At 39.2% G+C, this 19,306-nt stretch overlaps 1 protein-coding gene across 6 annotated transcripts in view; it reads right to left on the bottom strand.

The window, feature by feature from the left end:
- Positions 1-19,306, bottom strand: part of CEP170 (centrosomal protein 170) — a 141,317-nt gene that overhangs the window by 13,859 nt on the left and 108,152 nt on the right. For 3 of the 6 annotated variants that reach the window (XM_073627941.1, XM_073627943.1, XM_073627942.1), the window contains exons 13-14: positions 12,919-13,093; positions 5,975-6,139 (exon numbers count right to left, since the gene is read on the bottom strand). In XM_073627941.1, the coding sequence (XP_073484042.1) occupies positions 5,975-6,139; positions 12,919-13,093 (340 nt within the window). The remainder of the gene's footprint in view (positions 1-5,974; positions 6,140-12,918; positions 13,094-19,306) is intronic. The other 3 variants (XM_073627944.1, XM_073627945.1, XM_073627946.1) reach the window with 1 other exon arrangement.

Here is a 19,306-nt window from a genome sequence, read left to right as displayed (position 1 = left end):
ACATCCAAATTGGAGATCCTGGACATTGTAAGGCTTAAAAAATGAAACAAATCCATTAGAGAGATAGCAGGAACATTAGGAATGGCCAAATCAGTTTGGTACATTCTGAGGAAAGAAGAACGCACTGGTGAGCTCAGCAACATAAAAAGGCCTGGACGTCCATGGAAGACAACAGTGGTGGATGATAGCAGGATCCTCTCTATAGTAAAGAAAAACCCATTCACAACATCCAGACAAGTGAAGGACACTCTCCAGGAGGTGGGCGTATCATTGTCAAAGTCTACAATCAAGAAAAGACTTCACGAGAGCAAATACAGAGGGCTCACCACAAGGTGAAAACCATTCATGAGCCTGAAGAATAGAAAAGCCAGATTAGACTTTGCCAAAAAACATCTAAAAAGCCAGACCAGTTCTGGAAAAATCATTCTTTGGTTAGATAAAACCAAGATTAATCTGTATCAGAATGACAGGAAGAAAAAAGTGAGGAGAAGGCTTGGAACAGCTGATGATCCAAAGCACACAACCTCATCTGTAAAACATGGTGGAGGTAGTGTGATGGCATGGCACTGGGTCACTGTAGAGTTGCATGATTAATCGTTAAAAAAATTGCGCTCGATTAAACCCCCCCTCAGGATCTTAATCCAGAATTTCCACGATTCTTGTAACAAGTGCAGAGCCGTTCTCTGCTTAGATCTGTAAATAAGAAAAAAGGCAGCTGGCAAAGTTTATCACAACATTGCTCAGCGCTGAGAGATAAAAAGAAACTTTTTATCATTTGGTTCTTTTAGATCAAAGGGATAGACTTTGGTCTGCAAAGGAGGTCAGTTTAACCACTTAAAGACGAAGCCTTTTTTTGACACTTGTTGCTTAAAATCAGTATTTTTTGCTAGAAAATGACTTAGAACCCCCAAACATTATATACACACACACATATATATATTAGCAGAGACCCTATAGAATAAAATGGCGGTCGTTGCAATATTTTATGTCACACTGTATTTGCGCAGCGGTCTTTCAAAAGCTATTTTTTGTGAATAAATACACTTCAATGAATGAAAAAAAAAAGAAACAGTAAAGTTAGCCCAATTTTTTTGTATAATGTGAAAGATGAGGTTACGCCAAGAATAGTGATCTTTATTCTAAGCAAAAAAAGATTTTTGATTCTCATTTTATTCAGAATCGTGCAGCTCTAGGTCATTGGTATTTACTGATGATGTGACAGAAGACAGAAGCAGAATTCAGAATTCTGCAGTGTTTAGAGTTATACTTTCAGCCCAGATTCAGCAAAGTTGATTGGATGGCAATTGACAGTACAGATGGACAATGATCCAAAACACACTACAAAAGCAAACCAGGAGCTTTTGAAGGAAAAGAAGTGGAATATTCTGCAATGGCTGACCTGATCTCAACCAAATTGAGCATGCATTTCACTTGCTGAAGGTAAAACTAAAGGCAGAAAGACCCACAAACAAAGAACAACTGTAGACAGCTGCAGTTAGAGCCTGACAAAGCATCAGAAAGGAGGAAGCCCAGTTTTTGGTAATGCCCATGGGTTCCAGACTTCAGTCAGTCATTGCCAGTAAAGGATTCTAAACAAAATATAAAACATGAACATTTTATTTATGATTATATTAATTTGTTCAATTACATTTAAACCCTGAAAATGGGGGGACTGTGTATAAAAATGGTTACACTTCCTAAAATTTGTACTTGATATTTATGTTCAACCCCTTAAATTAAAGCTGAAAGTCTGCATTTCAAATTCATGTGAATTGTTTCATTTTTATTTTATTCTGGTGGAATAAAGAGCCAAAAGTATGAAAATTGTGCCTGTGGCCAAATATTTATTGACCCAACTGTATATTCATCTATTGCTCACTGTTATCAGCAAGCATTCTATTTCTATTATTGTAATCTCTTACTGCATGGGGAGGCGAAGCAAGGCCAGCCCTGCCCGATTCAAGGATGGCCAAATGAGCTCTTAGAAAGTAATGTGAAAGCATTGTGGTTATAATCTGTTACTGAGCACTTTACAGAGCATTATAGTAGGATTAGGATCCCAAGAGCTGATCATTGTAGCTCTTGGTCTGTTCACTGGATCACAGCACTCACTGACAAGCAGAACTCCCAGGACTGAATCTGCTAGCACCAGATATAGCCACTGAAATCAGATGCTGTTTAAAAATAGTGTTGCAGCAACTGCAATGCCATTTTAAAACAGTACCAGGGGCCATATATAAGGTTGATAATATATCAAGCAATAATGGTACTGAGTAAAAGTGCAATTACAAGTTAAGGGATGTGGTACTCTAACACACTATACTTTATTCAATCCTACTACTACTACCTTTAATAAGTCACTTTATCATGACGGAGTGTGTTGTGTATTGGAGCTGTACCTTGGGATAGCAGAAATTATTCAATGGATGGCAGCTTTAGACAATGTTCAAAAGACTACATTAGACAACTTCACAAACCTAGTCTAATATAGTAGCGAGGGCAAACATGAACCTATAAACCTATGTCACACTCCTGCAAACACATTCGGCTCATCACTGTTGGGGGCAAGAAAAGCTTTTCTCTGATCAATTTTGTGTTTCTTAGCCTACAATTTTGCCACACAAGGATAAGAGGAAAAAAAAAAAAAGAATACACATGTTAATGTGGCTGTGAAAGCCGATCTCCAGGTTTACTGTCACTTGAAATAGTTTTTTTGGACCAAACTGGTTAAACCAACTATTTCCTTCACTTAAGTGCTGCATGAACTGTAGGCAGTGAGACAAAGACTTCCTATCTCACACCATAACAAAACAGAGTTGGTATAAGCAGCGCCCAGCCATTCAGAGGCAGCTTTGTATACGGTGAATGAATACAAAGCTTCCTATGATTGGCCGAGTCATCCAGCCTCTCCACTTCAGCCAATCAGAGGAAATTTGTATTCACTCAGATAATATAAAGCTGCATCTGAATGGCACCACTCAGACCAACACGGTTTTTGTTCCAGTTGTGAAACGGGAAGTCTTTGCCTCATAGTCGGAAACCCAGCAATGTGTACTGTAAGTAGCTGAAGCTACATACAGTTCATACAGCACTTAGAGCCAATGCAGCACTTAGTGAAGGAAATAGGAAACAAATGAAGCGCTCAGAACAGTGGAACCAGGATGCAAGCTTGAAGTAGAATCCACAAACAGGTGCTCTGGCTCAGATGTCCTCCGACCATCAATTATTAGTAATATTTAAACGGATTTAGAGAGTCGGCAACTCGAAAGTCCATGCGAGTTACTTTGTTACATGATAGTGAGTATAAAACAGGGGCTTGGCACATACTGGTTTTTTTCCCACATCAGATATGGTTTGCTACATGAGTGAGTACTTTTCTACAGACGTTTTACACTGAGATTGCAGTATTGGGGGGCAATATGGATCGACAAACCAAGATATCCCAAGCCCTTTGTTATTTGCATTAGCTGTAAGACCGTTAGCAGAAGCGATCCGGCAGTCTGAGGATATCTGTGGATTTAATAGAGGTGCACAAACTGAAAAAAATATAACTTTATGTGGATAATGCTTTGTTGTTTTGGGGAGATACGGATAATTCCTTGATCTCTGTAATGACCTGTATAAAAAATGTTGGCTTATTTTCAGGATTTATCATTAACTGGGACAAATCAGTTTTATTTCCTATAGACGATCCTAATTTAAGTATATCAAGTGAGGTTCAGCAAATAAAAGTTGTGTCATCCTTTAAATATCTAGGAATATGGATATCCCTAAGGGTGAAGGACTACCCACAACATAATTTGAACCCTATTTTGGAGAAATTTAAACAAAAGAGTTTGGCCTGGTCTAAGTTGCCTTTATCAGTGGTGGGTCGAGCAAACCTTATAAAGATGATTTGGGCTCCCCAACTGTTGTATGTGTTACACAACTCACCCATATGGATTCCTTTAAAATGGTTTAAATAAATAGACTTCTGGTTCCAAAAGTTATTGTGGAAAGGAAAAAGCCCTAGGATCAAACTGTCTATCCTTCAGCGTACTAAGGAGGAGGGGGGCCCTAGCGGTACCACAGCCCAGAATGTATTTTATCGCCTCTCAATTGCAGCACTTTGCTGGATGGGGGACAATAGATTGGAGAGACCCCATACAAGCTGTGCTTTTGAGTCACTGCTCGTATTATAATCTCATAGCCCAGTTAGAATCGGGATCATTTGCGAGTATTCAGTCTAGACCAACATTGGTCCTTATGAATAAAATATGGCAAGAAATGAGACGTATAATGGAATATGTAGGGGTGTCAGAATTTTCACCAATTTGGGGGAACAGGTATTATGAAGAGTTATGTAAACTGGAAGGGCTTGAGTACTGGCGTTCTAAAGGAATACAATATATTTTGCAGCTTTATGTTCAAAATGTTATGCGTTCATTTCAGGAGCTACAGGAGTCGTACCAACTACATCATAATAACTTTTATAAATATTTGCAACTGCATCATGCAGCTAACTCGCAGTTTAAGGGTGTCGGGATGAATACAAGATCTATGCCATTGATGTCTTTATTGGCGGGGGCTAAGGAGAAAAAGAAAGGTCTAATTACATTAGCTTATAACCAACTTATGATGAAGTATCAGGATTTTAAGAATACTCCAGGTAGAAAGGGTTGGGAGACAGACCTGGGGGGTATAACAGAGGATGAATGGCAAAATATTCTGAAGAGGGCCCCATTGGTATCCATATCAGATACACAATGCTTATCTCAATTGTTTATTATAAAAAGGACGCCGGAAAAATTATATAAGTGGAGGTGGAGGGAAACCCCGGATTGTCCGAGGTGTAAGCAGGCCCCGGCTGATTTGATCCATATGTTGTGGAACTGCCCCATGCTGGTCAGATATTGGTGAGAGCTGGTGTCCACAATTAATGGAGCTTACAATACCAATATAGAAATGGAACCAAAGACTTGTCTACTGGGCTATGTTCATGAAGAGCTATATCCATGGGACAAGTTAATACCAATTGGCAGATCACTATTCATAGCTCGTAAGATAATTGCTAGAAAATGAATGTCTCCTAATAGACCAGTATTCGAGGAATGGCGTTCTCAGGTAAATGCGACTATATTAATGGAACAACAAGTGTAAAAGAACAGGGGCAGAATATACTAGTCAAGTTATGGGGACCCTGGGTAACAGCTCCAGGATTGGCCTTTTTCTCTTTGGCCCCCCTAGAATATCATAGTAATGATCTAAGTTATAACTCCTGGGCAGAAACGGGATGGACAGGATGCCTTATAGTTTAGGGGAGGACCGATAGTGATGGTGGGGAGGGGCGGAGGAGAGGGGAGGAGTGGGGGTTTCTTTTTTTTTCTCCCCTTTTTGTGTATTGTCTGTCTGTTGTTTGATTTGTTCATTTGTTTGTTCTGTTAGGAATGTTAAATTGGTATTCTGGAGATTATCTGTAAGTAGAGAGAGGTATTGTAAAGTAGTAATGTGTATAATCTGCAGGTGATGCAATTTGTCTTGAAGATCAGCTGTAATGTTTGAAAGCTTTAATAAATAATGAAGATTTAAAAAAAAAAAAGATATCCCAAGCCCCTGTTTTATACTCACTATCATGTAACAAATAAAGTAACTCAAATGGAATTTGGAGTTGCCGGCTCTATCATTTCGTTTAAGTATTAATGAAGGAAATAGTTGGTTTGGACCAGCTTGAAACGATTTAAAGTGACAGGAAACCTGGAGATCAGCTTTAACATGAGGCAGAGAAAAGCCCTTCCTGTGACCAAATTTTTACTAAACATCTGACTGCTATCTAAAATTGCTAAACACATACTATACATTTAGCACCTGCCTGAACATGCAAGATTCATCTGCTAACTGAAAAGAAAAATTGTAAAAGTAAAAGACGCTGCAAATTTTGCTACTAAAATAAGTTCAAATTGGAAGGTCATTGGGATTTTTTGATATTTGAACTTACTTCATCTCTACTCCATGTTTTTCTTCTAGTGATAAGTGGAGGTTCCGAAATTTCTTTAGGCTGGGCTTTGGCTTCACTTGCTCGCAAGCTTGCTTCTGATCTGGATGAATTTGATGGAGGAATCTTTCGGAAGTTAAGGCTTTCATCAAATACACGGTCCACTAGCTGTCCATAAGGGAAAGGTAAAAAAATGAACTGATGCTTTCTAATAAATCATTCACACTGTTATTTGTGTGTTACAGTGCACACGATAATGCATGCACGTAGGTGTGAATGAGGCAATGTAGCTTTGAAAAACACACTAAACGGCTGCACACAGATGTAAACCAGTCACTTAGGAAAGAATCGGAAAGAATTGTCCGTTTTCATGGGATACATCCAAATATATGCAACAACAGTGAAAAAGACCTTATGAATCTCTTCTAGAATGCTAATTTTTTTAAACATGCTAGAAATAGGTGAAGGAAGGCCAGGTATCCAGATCCCTTGCAGGTGAATAAGGGGAACAACCCCTAGGCATAATCCTTGTAGTGGGGGGTGTCCCCACTGCAAGGGTGAATTTTTGGTGACATATAACTCAGTTTTTTTTTATATTTTTTTACTATATAAAAGGAAAAACTCCAAAACTTCTATTATAATGCATATGAAATGGTCTTTCCTCACAAATTTAGAACACAATGTATTCTATAGGGAAACAGTAAGTAAAGCTATGATCTGACGTCTATGGTTCCCACTGTCTGGAATAAGCTTATTCATTTATAATAATAATAATAATAATAATAAAGATTTACTTTACTGGTAAAGCCTGGCAGAGCAATTTGCTTCAGTAATCAGCAGATGTGTGAAAGTGGCCATGACAGTGGTCACAAGTCACAAAGCAACTCTGTGCTATCCAAAAGACAACTCGATCACAGGAATTCAACGGGCCCACTGGCAGCCCCATGTGTGTTTTCTGCAGCACTCCGTGATTAGGCCCTTAGTAGGGTGAAACCCATTGGGGGTGGACAGGCTAGACCAGGGGTAGGCAACCTAAAAGAGGTGGAGATCTACTTGAACAACATGGGAGAAGTCAAGGATCACCGGGCACAGTGTTGCCTCATCAGACCCAATTTAAACCTCTAATTGCCGCATTACCGTGTTGCAAGCGCGTGTATTGCATGGCAATCATGGTTTTCAATCAGTCAACACACACTCGGATTGCTTTTCAGAGGAGCAGCAGTGCCTGCTGCACTTGTGAATGAGCCCATAGTTGCATTTGGCAGCGGCACCCTAAGGGCTCATTCACACATAAAGTTGGGGGTGGTAAAACAGCAGGATATAATAGAAGTCTATGGCTAAGAGCAGCAAACCAGCAGGAAAGCTGCAGGTACACTGCACTGCACCAGCGACATGGGTAAGTGGAAGTACATCTGTGTGAAAGCAGCCTCATATTAATATGTATTGCTTCACACTGACCTAAAGATCTCTTCTTCCTGCTGCTGGCACCACTCTGGAGACCGCTAGCGGCGATAAGAGGTGGAGTGCAGTTGGTATCACTCCGCATGGGACAGGAGTCAGCACTACAGAGGAGGCATCGGCTTAAGTGGCTCGTGCTCCTTACTACAGCTCCAACTTTACAAGTAGTTCCTCTGCATTGCACTCTGTTTGATGCTCTGGAATGGCGGGTCAGCAAGCCCAGACCGCGATCTACCAGTCACCTGTCCGCGATCTACAGATTGCTGACTCCCGGGCTAGACTATATGTTGGGAGTCCTGTATGTATTATATTAAAGCTGGTATTACACTGGTGAGGGCATCAGTGTGCAGAACTTTTTTTTTTGTATGTTTTTTTTACAATACAGCACCTACCTGTTTTTTTTTTTTAACAGTACGGTGGTAGTAAGGGGATTATGAATTCATTACTTCACATTTTAAGCAGCTAGAGAGGTCGGGAATGGCTTGTTTCAAAGCTCATTTACTGCATGTTATAAATCACTATATCACTAGAAATCATGAAAATGTGTGGCGATTCTACCCTAAGGGACTGGATTTGTGCTCCAGTGGACAAGAGTGTGAAATCCAACGTGATGCTAAAATGGAGGTAATGTTATATGTCAGTGTTAATATCAAACATTAATAGCATATACTTGATTTTGAAGTGTAATGTTTAGATTTCAAACACAATTAAACAAGCATTAAAAACACAGTGGATTGGCTACAAACAAAAAAAAATGTTATTCATTACATTAAAGCTAAAGTCCAGGCAAAAATGAAAATTGAGAAATTCAACAATCAGCAGTGCAAGTAATGATTAAGATGTGGGTTTAACTGCTGTATTCGCCTCTATAAAAGTAATAAAAACACATTTGTTCTATCAGCAGAAGGATCTGGATTTTCAATCTGTTCCAGGATCCTCTCACTGGATGCTTGTAAAGTAACACAGTCTGGTAACAGGTCCAATACTACTGGTGGGTGAGCCTAGCACTGTGTATTCTGGATGTCCCGATCAATAAAGCAGAATTGCGGTGATTTTTTAAATTTTTTTTTAATGCAAACACTTTGAACTTGTGAGATAAAACTAGTGTATGCATGCATAACGGCAAAACTATGGGAGAGATTTACTAAATCTGGTGCGCACAGAATCTGGTGCAGCTGTGCATGGCAGCCAATCAGCTTCTAACTTCAGCTTGTTGAATTAAGCGTTGACAATAAAACCTAGAAGCTGATTGGTTACTATGCAGAGCTGCACTAGATTGTGAGCTCCAATTTTAGTAAATCTCCCCTATAGGTCCTACCTGTTCAGGGAATGGAAAGACTCAATCTCTGGAGGAACCTCAGGATTCAACAAAAACCTGCAAAAAGATTTGTATTTCTGTGCATCCAGTCATGGGATATACACAGCTCTGATTCACAGTGCAGTCCTGTCTAGCAGAAATCTCTTTGCAGGTTTTTGTTGAAACCTGAGGTTCCTCCAGAGATTGGAAGGGTTCCTCGAGCTGTGTAACAAGTCTTTCCATTCCCTGAATATCAATGTAAAGGGTCATCTCTGCCACTCGCCACTATTGTAAACGGCATGTGGATGTCTGGCCGGGATCTCCATTGAAATAGGGGACAGTGGAGTTTCTTTCCCCCCTCCTCTACGGGTGGACGACCCTGGATTGGGCTACTAGGAGCTGGAATGATATTGGCACCTGGGGATTAACATCTTACGCTCGTACCCCTGCAGGGGTAGGGCGCTCCGGTGAGTGCAACTACATAAGGGGGATTATTGTCATCAATCACTGCACCTCTTTACCTATATTCCACTATAAAAGAGACATTCAAACATATCGGAAGAAACATTACGTCATCTTTATGAAAATTCTGATCGTGTGTCTATACATTATATACGTTTTTACTTAATACACAGTGAGTTGATGAATTGTAATACTTTTCATTTTTTTTTTTTTATTGCACACATTGTTTCTCATATCAAGACATATAATTAATATATCTCTGCACTTGTCACTTTAGATCCCTAATCCAATAGACTAATTTATATGGGACCTATAAGCACATGTCACCTTTGTTTTTTGTGTGTTTTTTGTGTTTTCACCTATATGGTATAGTGACCGGGTTCTCATTATTTGCATATTGTTTATAACCCTTTTTTGCACAATTCAGCACTTATCACTTTATATTCACAACTAAATAATTATTGTACCGATCCACTTTACTGTGATACAATCACTGTTACCTCACTCCTATCAGATGAAGTGTAGTTCCACTTTAAGTAAAATATGGCCGATTAAAGAGCAATAGAGACTTGAGTGATGATAGAACTGATCTATTACACCCTCAGTTCCTAGAAAAGAATGAAAATAATTCCAACAGGAAACGTCCTGTGAGGGAATGAGTACATCACTTCCCTTGGATGATAGCACAGTCTTCATCACCTCCCACTACTGCTAAGGAAGTAAATGGAATAGACTATGCAAAATGGCATATGGATATAAAAAAATATGGATATAGTAAAAGTAAATTGTGCATGCATGCACAATTTTTACCTTGCAATTTTAAAGTGTTTGCATTAATGTTAAACTTTGTGAAAGTTATTCAGTCACTGAACTGCACTTTAAATGATTGTTTTTACACATGTTCTATTACTGCCTGATGCATGCGATCTGTACCATATTTTCTTAAAAGCCTGGAATTCAGCTTCAAATTAGTACATTAGAAGAAATGTCAGCGTATACAGTTATCATTATAATACAGTAAGGCTCCATACACACTGGGCTTAAAAAAATGCCAGTTCCCTTGGCAGAAACAAAATACTCATATAGATGTTTTTTTTTTTTTTACACAGTGTAGACGAGTTTAGGAGAGTTTTGCGTTTTTTCTGCCAGAAAGCTCCAATCAGAAACGCAAGCCAGAAGGATTTTTTTCCTGCTTCTAAACGTTGAGCTCAAAATAGGCCTGTAGACGTCCTAATGTGTATGGACACATAGGATAACATTGAGCTGCTTCTACAGGCAGAACACAAAACTCCTGTAGAAGCAGCAATTTTTAAGCCAATGTGCATGGAGCATAACAATCATTGTTATAACCAAATACAGTGTCGGCTTTAAAGACACCTCAGCTGTGGTTTTCTGTTCAGTGCATGGACATAAGGAGAGGTAAGTATTCTCTTTCTCCCTTACAGTTACACAAATTATTGAAAGTTTTGATTATATGACAGGGTTGCTTCGAAGATATTTAAGGCCAGGACAGGGTTACTTTAATGTTGATCTTTTTACCCACATTGGGGAGATTTCTCCTACCATTCTGTGATGGGGTAGAGAAAGTACATGCAGAAGCCCACTAAAGTCCTCCTTATTGCAGTCTCAGTATAAAAATGTCTTTATAATCCAACAAAAGTTACACCCTAAATATATTTATTTATATATATATATATATATATATATATATATATATATATATATATATATATATATATATATATATAGTTTAATAAGTGGACCTTGCATTTTTTTCCCCATTTAAAAATGTATTCCAATTTAAATAACCATGCCCCCAAATAAAAATGCCACATTCCACACTACAATAAAAACACCTCTCCCACCTTCAGCACTGCAGAGGGTGACATCAGGGTCCTTCCAACGAGATCCTAGGAACACTAAATCCTGCAAGAGCCTATATCCTGCAAGAACACACTCAAGCACAGTGCAAGAACATCTTGTCAGATTTGGAATCCTTAGTGTTCCCAGGATTTTGCAGATAAGCCCATGACATTGCCCTTGCCTATGTACCATGGGCAGAAGCTAGTTATAAGTGAAGTATATTTATACATGTATCCAAACCCAGAAAACAAAAATTGTATATATTGCAGCTTTCCATTAGTTTTCTTTTTTGAAGTCTTTTATCCTTTATTTTCACTTGGTAATCTGCAAATAACAAACTTTCTTTCATCTCTACTCTAATTTCTCCACTGTATCTATAGAGGGAGCCATAGTTGTCACAAAGACTGGACTTCAAACTTGTCTACTTTTGTTCATTTCCATCTCATAGTGAATTGATGGAACTAGTGGTCTAAACTAGGGTTTCTCAACCAGGGTTCCTCCAGAGGTCACTAGGTATTCCTTGAGCAATCAGCAATGTCTGCCTCTCAGATAAGTTCCCACTGACGCCACTGAACTGTTAGCTACTGTATCTGTAAGGGGCCAATTCTTGCCAAATGACCACAAATGTAAGAGCATTCTTCCCACTGACCATCACAACAATATATGAGTTGTACATAAAGTAATTTTTAGCAGGGGTTCCCTGAGACCGAAAAGCTATTTCAAGGGTTCCTCGGTGTTGAAACAGTTGAGAAAAGCTGATCTACACAAAAAAAATAAGGATGTTCGTGCTTTCTGTTCATCTTACACAAAGTAACAATGCACTGCAAATCAACAGGTATTTTTTGCATATGCTTAAAATGTTCTTAGCCAAAAAAATTAGAACACAGTAAGCACATCCAAGGCCTGAATCTGCAATAAACAAACTTTTTGTAATTGGGTTTAAATATGCTTTAATAAGAAACCAACCTTTTTTGATTTTTTTTTTTAAAGGGAGGGTTACTATATAATAAGTGGACCTTGCATTTTGGCTCAAGGTTTGCTTAAAGGGTTCTCATCACCAACCCAAAAGACATAAGTGCTGAAATGCCCTAAATTGCTATAAAGAAAAATAGATTATTATTTAAAATGTCATATTCTACATGTGAGCATTCACATAAAAATGATGTGGGACCTGTTATGCTAATAGATTATCAACTGATTTAACAAATGATTACATCTAAAAAATCTTTGAGGTTCCTTAACAATGACTTTCAGGTTTCCATTTTGGGCTTCGTGTACACCAAGCCTACTTTGACCGCTGGCTGCGGGAAAATGCAAAATGCGATTTGCAGCTGGCGGTCAAACCATTCCTATCCTGAATGCGATTCTTCCACGTTCAGGAGGAAGGTTGAACCTCTCCTAACCTCAGCAGATCCTAAAAGCCTGTGTGTACATGGACACATTGGCTTTTATGGAGTTGAGTTTAGGAGCTTTGGCAAAAAAACACCAAAAGCGCCTAAACTCAAGTTTAGGAGCTGTAGTGTACATGAAGCCTAAATTAACCTAACATAAGGTATGGCTTGGTGATATAGTGGCAATGTTTTTTAGGGTCGTTTAGAATGTAATTGTTAGAAGCAGAGCCAATAAACGCAAGCACAATCCTATCACACTCTTCTATTATTTAGCCATAGTAGCTGGCCAGGTAAGCAATGCACTAGTTTGCTAGTTAACAAACAATAACAGCAAGCACTTTTTTTTTGTAAAACTCAAGTTCGATCACTTTATTATTTTATAGTATGAAAGGTGAGAAACTGAAATTAGTAAAAGCATGATCAAATTAAATCTTTAAAATGGATTAAACAGAAAAAGAATAATGAAATAGAAGAACCTGTACATCTTCATGTAGACTCCCTACCTCTTCCCGAGTGTCTATTGCAGAACCAGGAGTGGTGGCTGCAGTGCTTACTGTGGTACTAGGTGCTGTGCCAGATGAAGTCACTGAATCTATTTCCCCAGCAACATCATTAATTTCCCGAGCAATGAGAGCCAAATCTTGGCTGATCCTGCAAACAGAATTTAAAAACAGTTCACTACCATTTACCAATAGACACTGATTGTATTTGTATGAAGTGGACATAAATTTTAAAGAGATAGTATTTTTTTTTTCCCATTCACAGCCACGATACAATGCCCCCTGTTAGCCCACCCACAGTAAAGTATTTAAATATTCCTAACAGGCAGCAAAAGCACTTCAAATTAAACCATTCACCTTTATAGTTATAAGCATTGTGGAGCTATGAGTGAGCACCCGACCTTGGTGTGAAACATGTAAGCTGATACCTGTAGTTCACCTTTGTATCCAGCGCTTGAATAAAGAAATTGCAAAGGAGTGCGGCCGTCCAGCTTATTTTCTTCTAAGTATCTGTTTGCATACAGGGCTTGCACCCTCCATGGCTTTTTGGAGCAGCAGGGTAAGAGAAACTGTCTTAGAGTGATGTACATGTACATATAAGCATTGTGAAGATATTCATCTTCAAAGTTCACATATAAATATCAGCTGTTTTCCTATTAGTGAATTAGTAGAGTGCATATATTTATGATATAATAAAAATAAGTGCTCACGTTTACTACACTATGGTGGGTGCTTCTAATCTTGAGTACCTACAGCGCAACGCAAGATCTAGGAATTACAAGCTTTAAAGGGACAGTACCGCATTGGTGATTGTAAAAGGTAAAGCTGAAGTGATAGACCTGTATGTGACCCCCTAAGCGGGGAATGCATGGCATGACCTGGTATGGTCGATTCTGAAGGTGAGAATCCATCTTGAAAACAGGTGCTGTGGTGTGTTTCCCTGTACTCTAAGTGATTTGCAGCCCCAGGATTTTGGTCTCAAACACAAGGAGGAAGATTGTGGTGGATCTTATTTATGAGAACTGTTTATACAAGATTTATTATCATGTTTTATCACATACAGTGGGGAAACTAATTATTTGGTCACCTGCTGATTTTGTAAGTTTGCCCACTTACAAAGAAATGAAGAGTTAAGAGACAGAATATCAACCAAAAATCCAGAAAAAACACATGACAGAAGTGTCATAAATTGAGTTGCAGTTCAGTGAGTAAATTAAGTATTTGATCCCCAAGCTAAACATGACTTAGTACTTGGTGGAGAAACCCTTGTTGGCAAGCACAAAGGTAAGACGTTTCTTGTAGTTGGTTACCAGGTTTGCACACATCTCAGGAGGGATTTTGGTCCACTTTTCTTTACAGATCTTCTCCAAATCCTTAAGGTTTCTTGGATGTTGCTTGGCAACCCGAAGTTTCAGGTCTCTCCATAAATTTTCTATAGGATTCAAGAGGAACTGCAGTCTACTCACATAATTTGTAATAAAAAAAATCTTTGCCATTCTGAAGCTTCCCTCTAATCACTTTGCATATTATTTTATATATTCTGTCATTCTGAACTTGCCAAATATGCTTCAGAAATCTCCCTCCATTGAGTCTGGCTGCATCCATTTTAACTGTGGGCAGCTGAAGCTGTTGCCTGTTTACTTCCTGGATTTACACAGACACACACCTCCAGCTCTGAAGCTCTTATTGGCCCTCTTATGACTCATCCCCCCTCCCTTCCTGGCAAACTCTCAAGAGAGTGAGAGAGAGAGAGCTGTGCATGATGTCATAAGCCTAGACTTTTTATCAGACAAGAAACAAGAAGTGGTCTGTATAAAGTATTTACCGGCAGAAAAAAATGTTTTACTATCCAAAGTTAAAACAACAAGGGCAGAGTATTTAATAGATGGAAAGATGAAAAAATGACTGAAGTTCCGCTTCAAGGTCTGGAGACTGGCTACGCCACTCCATGACCCTAATGTGCTTCTTCTCGAGCAACTCCTTTGTTGCCTCTGCGCTATGTTTTGGGTCATTGTCATGCTGGAAGACCCATCTTCAGTGTTCTGGCTGAGGGAAAAAGGTTCTCATCCAAGATTTTACAATACACGGCCCCATCCATTGGACCCTCAATGTGGCAAAGTCGGCTGTACTTTTAGCAGAAAAAGACCCAAAGCATAATGTTTCCACCTCCGTGCTTGACTTTAGGGATGCTGTTCTTAGAGTAATAATCAGCATTTTCTTCCTCCAAACACAGCAAGTCAAGTTACTTCCAAAGAGCTAAATTTTGGTCTCATCTGATCACAGCACTTTCTCCCAGTCCTTCATTATTTAGATGTTCATTAGCAAACTTCAGATGGGCCTGTACATGTGTCTTCTTGAGGAGGGGGACTTTGGGGCACTGTAGGATTTCAATCCGTGGCTGCCTATTGTGTTACCAATGGTTTGTTTGGTGACTGTGGTCCCAACTACCTTGAAATCATTCACAAGCTCCTCCTGTGTAGTTCTGGGCTCATCCTTCACTTTTCTCATGATCATCCTTCCCCCATGAGGCAAAATCTTGCATGGAGCTCCAGACCAAGGGCGATTGATGGTTATTTTCCATTTCCAGGCAAAGAGAAGACTGGAGAGATTTTTGGAAATCGATCGCCCAACCAAAGGCCTGGAGCATCTGAATTGTCCTGTGGAGGTTTGCAGACAGCTGTAAGGGAAATGAGTCCTTCAGGAGAAGCTTTTCCAGATAACCTGTGACTTGGATGCCCTGAGTTCTGAGAGGGGCAATAAGTGGTGCTAGGGCCTTTGTGAATACTCTGGCAGCAGAGGACAGACAGAAGGACAGTGCAACAAACTGGATGGTCATCTACCTCTGTAAACTGCAGAAAGTGCTGACTGTCACTGGGCGTTATTTGGTTGATTTGAGAAAAAAAGTGGTGAGGAGGTAGAGTTTTGAACTCTATTTTGTTCCCCGTTGAAACCATAAATTGAAACCACAGTTCTTGGAGAAACTGTAACAGATGTCCAGGAGTGTGCAGCAACCTGAATGTAGATCGTCCTGTAACAAATCCTTGTGGCGAAAGGGAAGAAGGAACGCCTGGACTCCTTATACTGGCTTTAGGTGGAAGTAGCAGTAAAGTTTGCGCCCTGTGGTATGATTTGACACCTGGTCATCCACCTGAGACTCAGCTCTAAGTTTAATTTAAGTGTAAAGTTTGAAAGTTTTACACCATAAAGTGAACACATTCCAAACATAGCCCCGGTTTTACAGTAATGGTTTGAGATACAGGGAAACCCTACCTTAACTGTCTGTGACACTGGATTTCATATAAAGACCAGGTTTCATCTGTTTTACGGGGCATACCCGGAAGGGATCTCCGGGGTCTGGGTTCCGTAGTGATGGACTATGGCCTTGCACTTATATATCACCCTGAGCCATACACAATACAAGTGCCAAGGTGAGAGCCCATGCAGGTTCCTGTGCCCAAAGCAACAGGCCATCCAAATGACATGGGATCCAGGATCCGGATACAGCAGCCATGGTTTTCCTGAAGTTGCGTTGATGCGGATGCACTGCTTCTATTTTGATATTAGAAGAGAGTGAAGGAGATGGTTGAAGAATTCAACAATTAAAAAATATTAAATTAAAGTGGTTGTAAATCCTCACATATACCAGTGAAGTGACTGGCCTCAGGTGATACACCGAGATAAAACAAATCCTCCCACATAAGTTGTACCTGTCTATCTGCAGCACTCTCTTCTCTACATCTGTTCAAAGTGCTGAATTAGAAAGCTTTTCTGAGAGTTCAGAAAAAAGGGGGCAGAGAGCTGAAGTTACACTCTGCAGAGTTCAGTGAGGAAATCTCTGAGAGCTGATTGGAGGGAAAGGACACCGCCCTCTACACAGCACACAGAAACAGAGCTGAGGCTGTCAATCATCTGAAGATCCCTCCCATCCCCTTTTTTCTCTTGGTGTCAGGAAAACATATTAGAAGTGATTCATGCTGATAGCAGAGGAACTAAGCAGCAAACAAAAGGGACATTTAGTGTTCTTAATTGAAACAAGTACAAACTATAGAAGGATAGGTTTTGTTCTGTTCATGTCTGAGGTTTACAACCACTTTAAGCTAAGAGGGATTCCTCCACAAGGGAAAAGAGGTCCATCACCTTAGGACATTCAGAAAAAACAGAGGACTCATGTAGTGGGGTAAGGTTTTTAGGGGAGACAATCAGGGATGTGTCCTTGAAAGCTTTACCAATGTCCAATCACCTGAAGATATGAGCCTCTAACCTAGTGTCTCCGTATGCAAACAAGATCTGTGCATGTGCAGAGCAGTGTATATTCTCATCATGCCGTGGGTGCCAGGACAATTTAACTCTCGTGCGCAAGCACAAAAGTCAACTCAGGCCAGCCAATCAACATGGCTAAAAATTCCTAACCGGAAAGAAGACTAGGATAAGATGTCAGCCGTGGCAATGGCAGAAGAGCGAGAGCAGAGACGTTACATCACTGGAGGAATTTTGTTTTTAAGGGAAGCGTGCCATATTTATGAATATACTTGCACATTATGGCCAGTGCCCTGGGAAAACTTGCATGAATTCAGTTGCACTTTAACCAGTTGCCTACCTTGGGCGTCTTACAAACGACTGTAAAACCCCTTCCTCTATACACAGGACTGTCTTGTAGGCCTTGCACTATCTTATATTTTCTTATCTCCATCTACTCAGCTCCTGTGCACAGCCAGTGAAATCCTATGACTGGGAACTAGTGAGAAGTCTTCCTCATGAAATGATTACTCTGACAATCTCAGTGAGAATTTAATGTAACATTTTAAGTAAAAAAAAACAACAAAGTAACATAGTAGCTATCTTATCTCCCGCATTCCCTGTCAAGATTTGTGAGTGAGAGAGCTGCAACTGACAGAGGAAAGTTTTTATTGTGTGCACAGGGAGTTAACTCTTAATTAACCAGGACATGCTCTTTTTTTTACTACTTAACCCTTTCATTTCAACCTGTATAAGCACTCCTGTTCCATGTTTCTATTTTAGATTATTTGCTGGAAACATTTTTTATAAAGCACATATATACATTGTTATCATTTAAAAATACATAGGTTTTGGGTATATCTAAATGAACAGACACATAGCAGAAATGTGAAATATGGTCTGGTCTATAGTGGGTAAACAGGTGTGAGAACCGAAGTGGTTACAGAGGGAAAATTCTGTGAAACACTGCATTCTCTACCACCTTGGCCTGTATATTATTAATGGGATCTAAAATACAGGCTGCAGTGTGGAGTATCACTATGCTGTGTAGTGGAGAGTAATATCAGTTCACAACTAAAAATAGATCTATGAGCTTGATATCATAATTTATAAAATTTCCTATGATTGACTGCTAAAGAACTAAAAATATCCTTCTAGTTTTAAATTTTATGAGTGGAGGAATTTTTTTTACTATGGTGCTGTCATAGTACAATATCAGATGTAATTTAGGTAATGTATGTCAGTAAACTTCTAACTGGATTTTTGCTAATGCATTTGTACTCAAGACCCTATCCTTGATTTCCCAATTAATTTCAAATCAATGAGGAAACCTAAGAATTAAAAAAATATTATTTTCAAACACTAAATTGAAATGTCATATTTTAAGTAAATTTTGTGGAAATTTTAAATCACATGAACATCATTGGAGCCAGCACTACTGCTATACATTAAGAAAAAACTGTATGTGCACCTAAAATATAAGCGTAGGTGAACAGCCAGCTGGCACTGGATAAGTGTGTCATGCCTCAAAAACATAAAATAAAAAGAACAAGTGCAGCACTATCTAAAATATGTCAAGAGATAAAGTCCAAATGCCAAAAATATTATAAAGCATCGAATCTCAATTTTAAGAAAATCATTACAAAAAATGTGCCATGAAACCTAACCAAAGGCACAGTGTGAAACAAAATAGTGCGCTCCAAGAAACAGATTTCATTGTGTATATACAGTACAGTGGCAAGAAAAAAACATGTGAACCACCTGGAATTAACTAGTTTTCTGCAGTGATTTGCCATAAAATGTAATCTGATCATCATCCAAGTCTTAACAATAGACAAAACAGTGTGCATAAACTGATAACACAAACAATTTTTATTTCTCATTTCTTTATGAACACTCCCATTAAACATTTACAGTGCTGGAGAAAAAGTGAACCCTTGGAGTTGGTTGAACATCCTTTGGCAGTAAAGACTTCAAGTAAGTACTTTCAGTAGCTCTGGATCAGACCTGCACAATGCTTAAGAGGAATTTTTGACCATTCCTCTTTATAAAATGGCTTCAGCTCACATTTGCAGGATGTTTGGTGTGACTGGCTCTCTTGAGGTCATTCCACAGCCTCTCTATAGGG

The sequence above is a fragment of the Aquarana catesbeiana genome, linkage group LG04 (genome assembly GCF_042186555.1).
Source record: "Aquarana catesbeiana isolate 2022-GZ linkage group LG04, ASM4218655v1, whole genome shotgun sequence".
NCBI classification, from domain to species: domain Eukaryota; kingdom Metazoa; phylum Chordata; class Amphibia; order Anura; family Ranidae; genus Aquarana; species Aquarana catesbeiana.
Note: the sequence above shows the minus strand (reverse complement) of the source record. Positions and strands in the feature narration are given on the sequence as shown.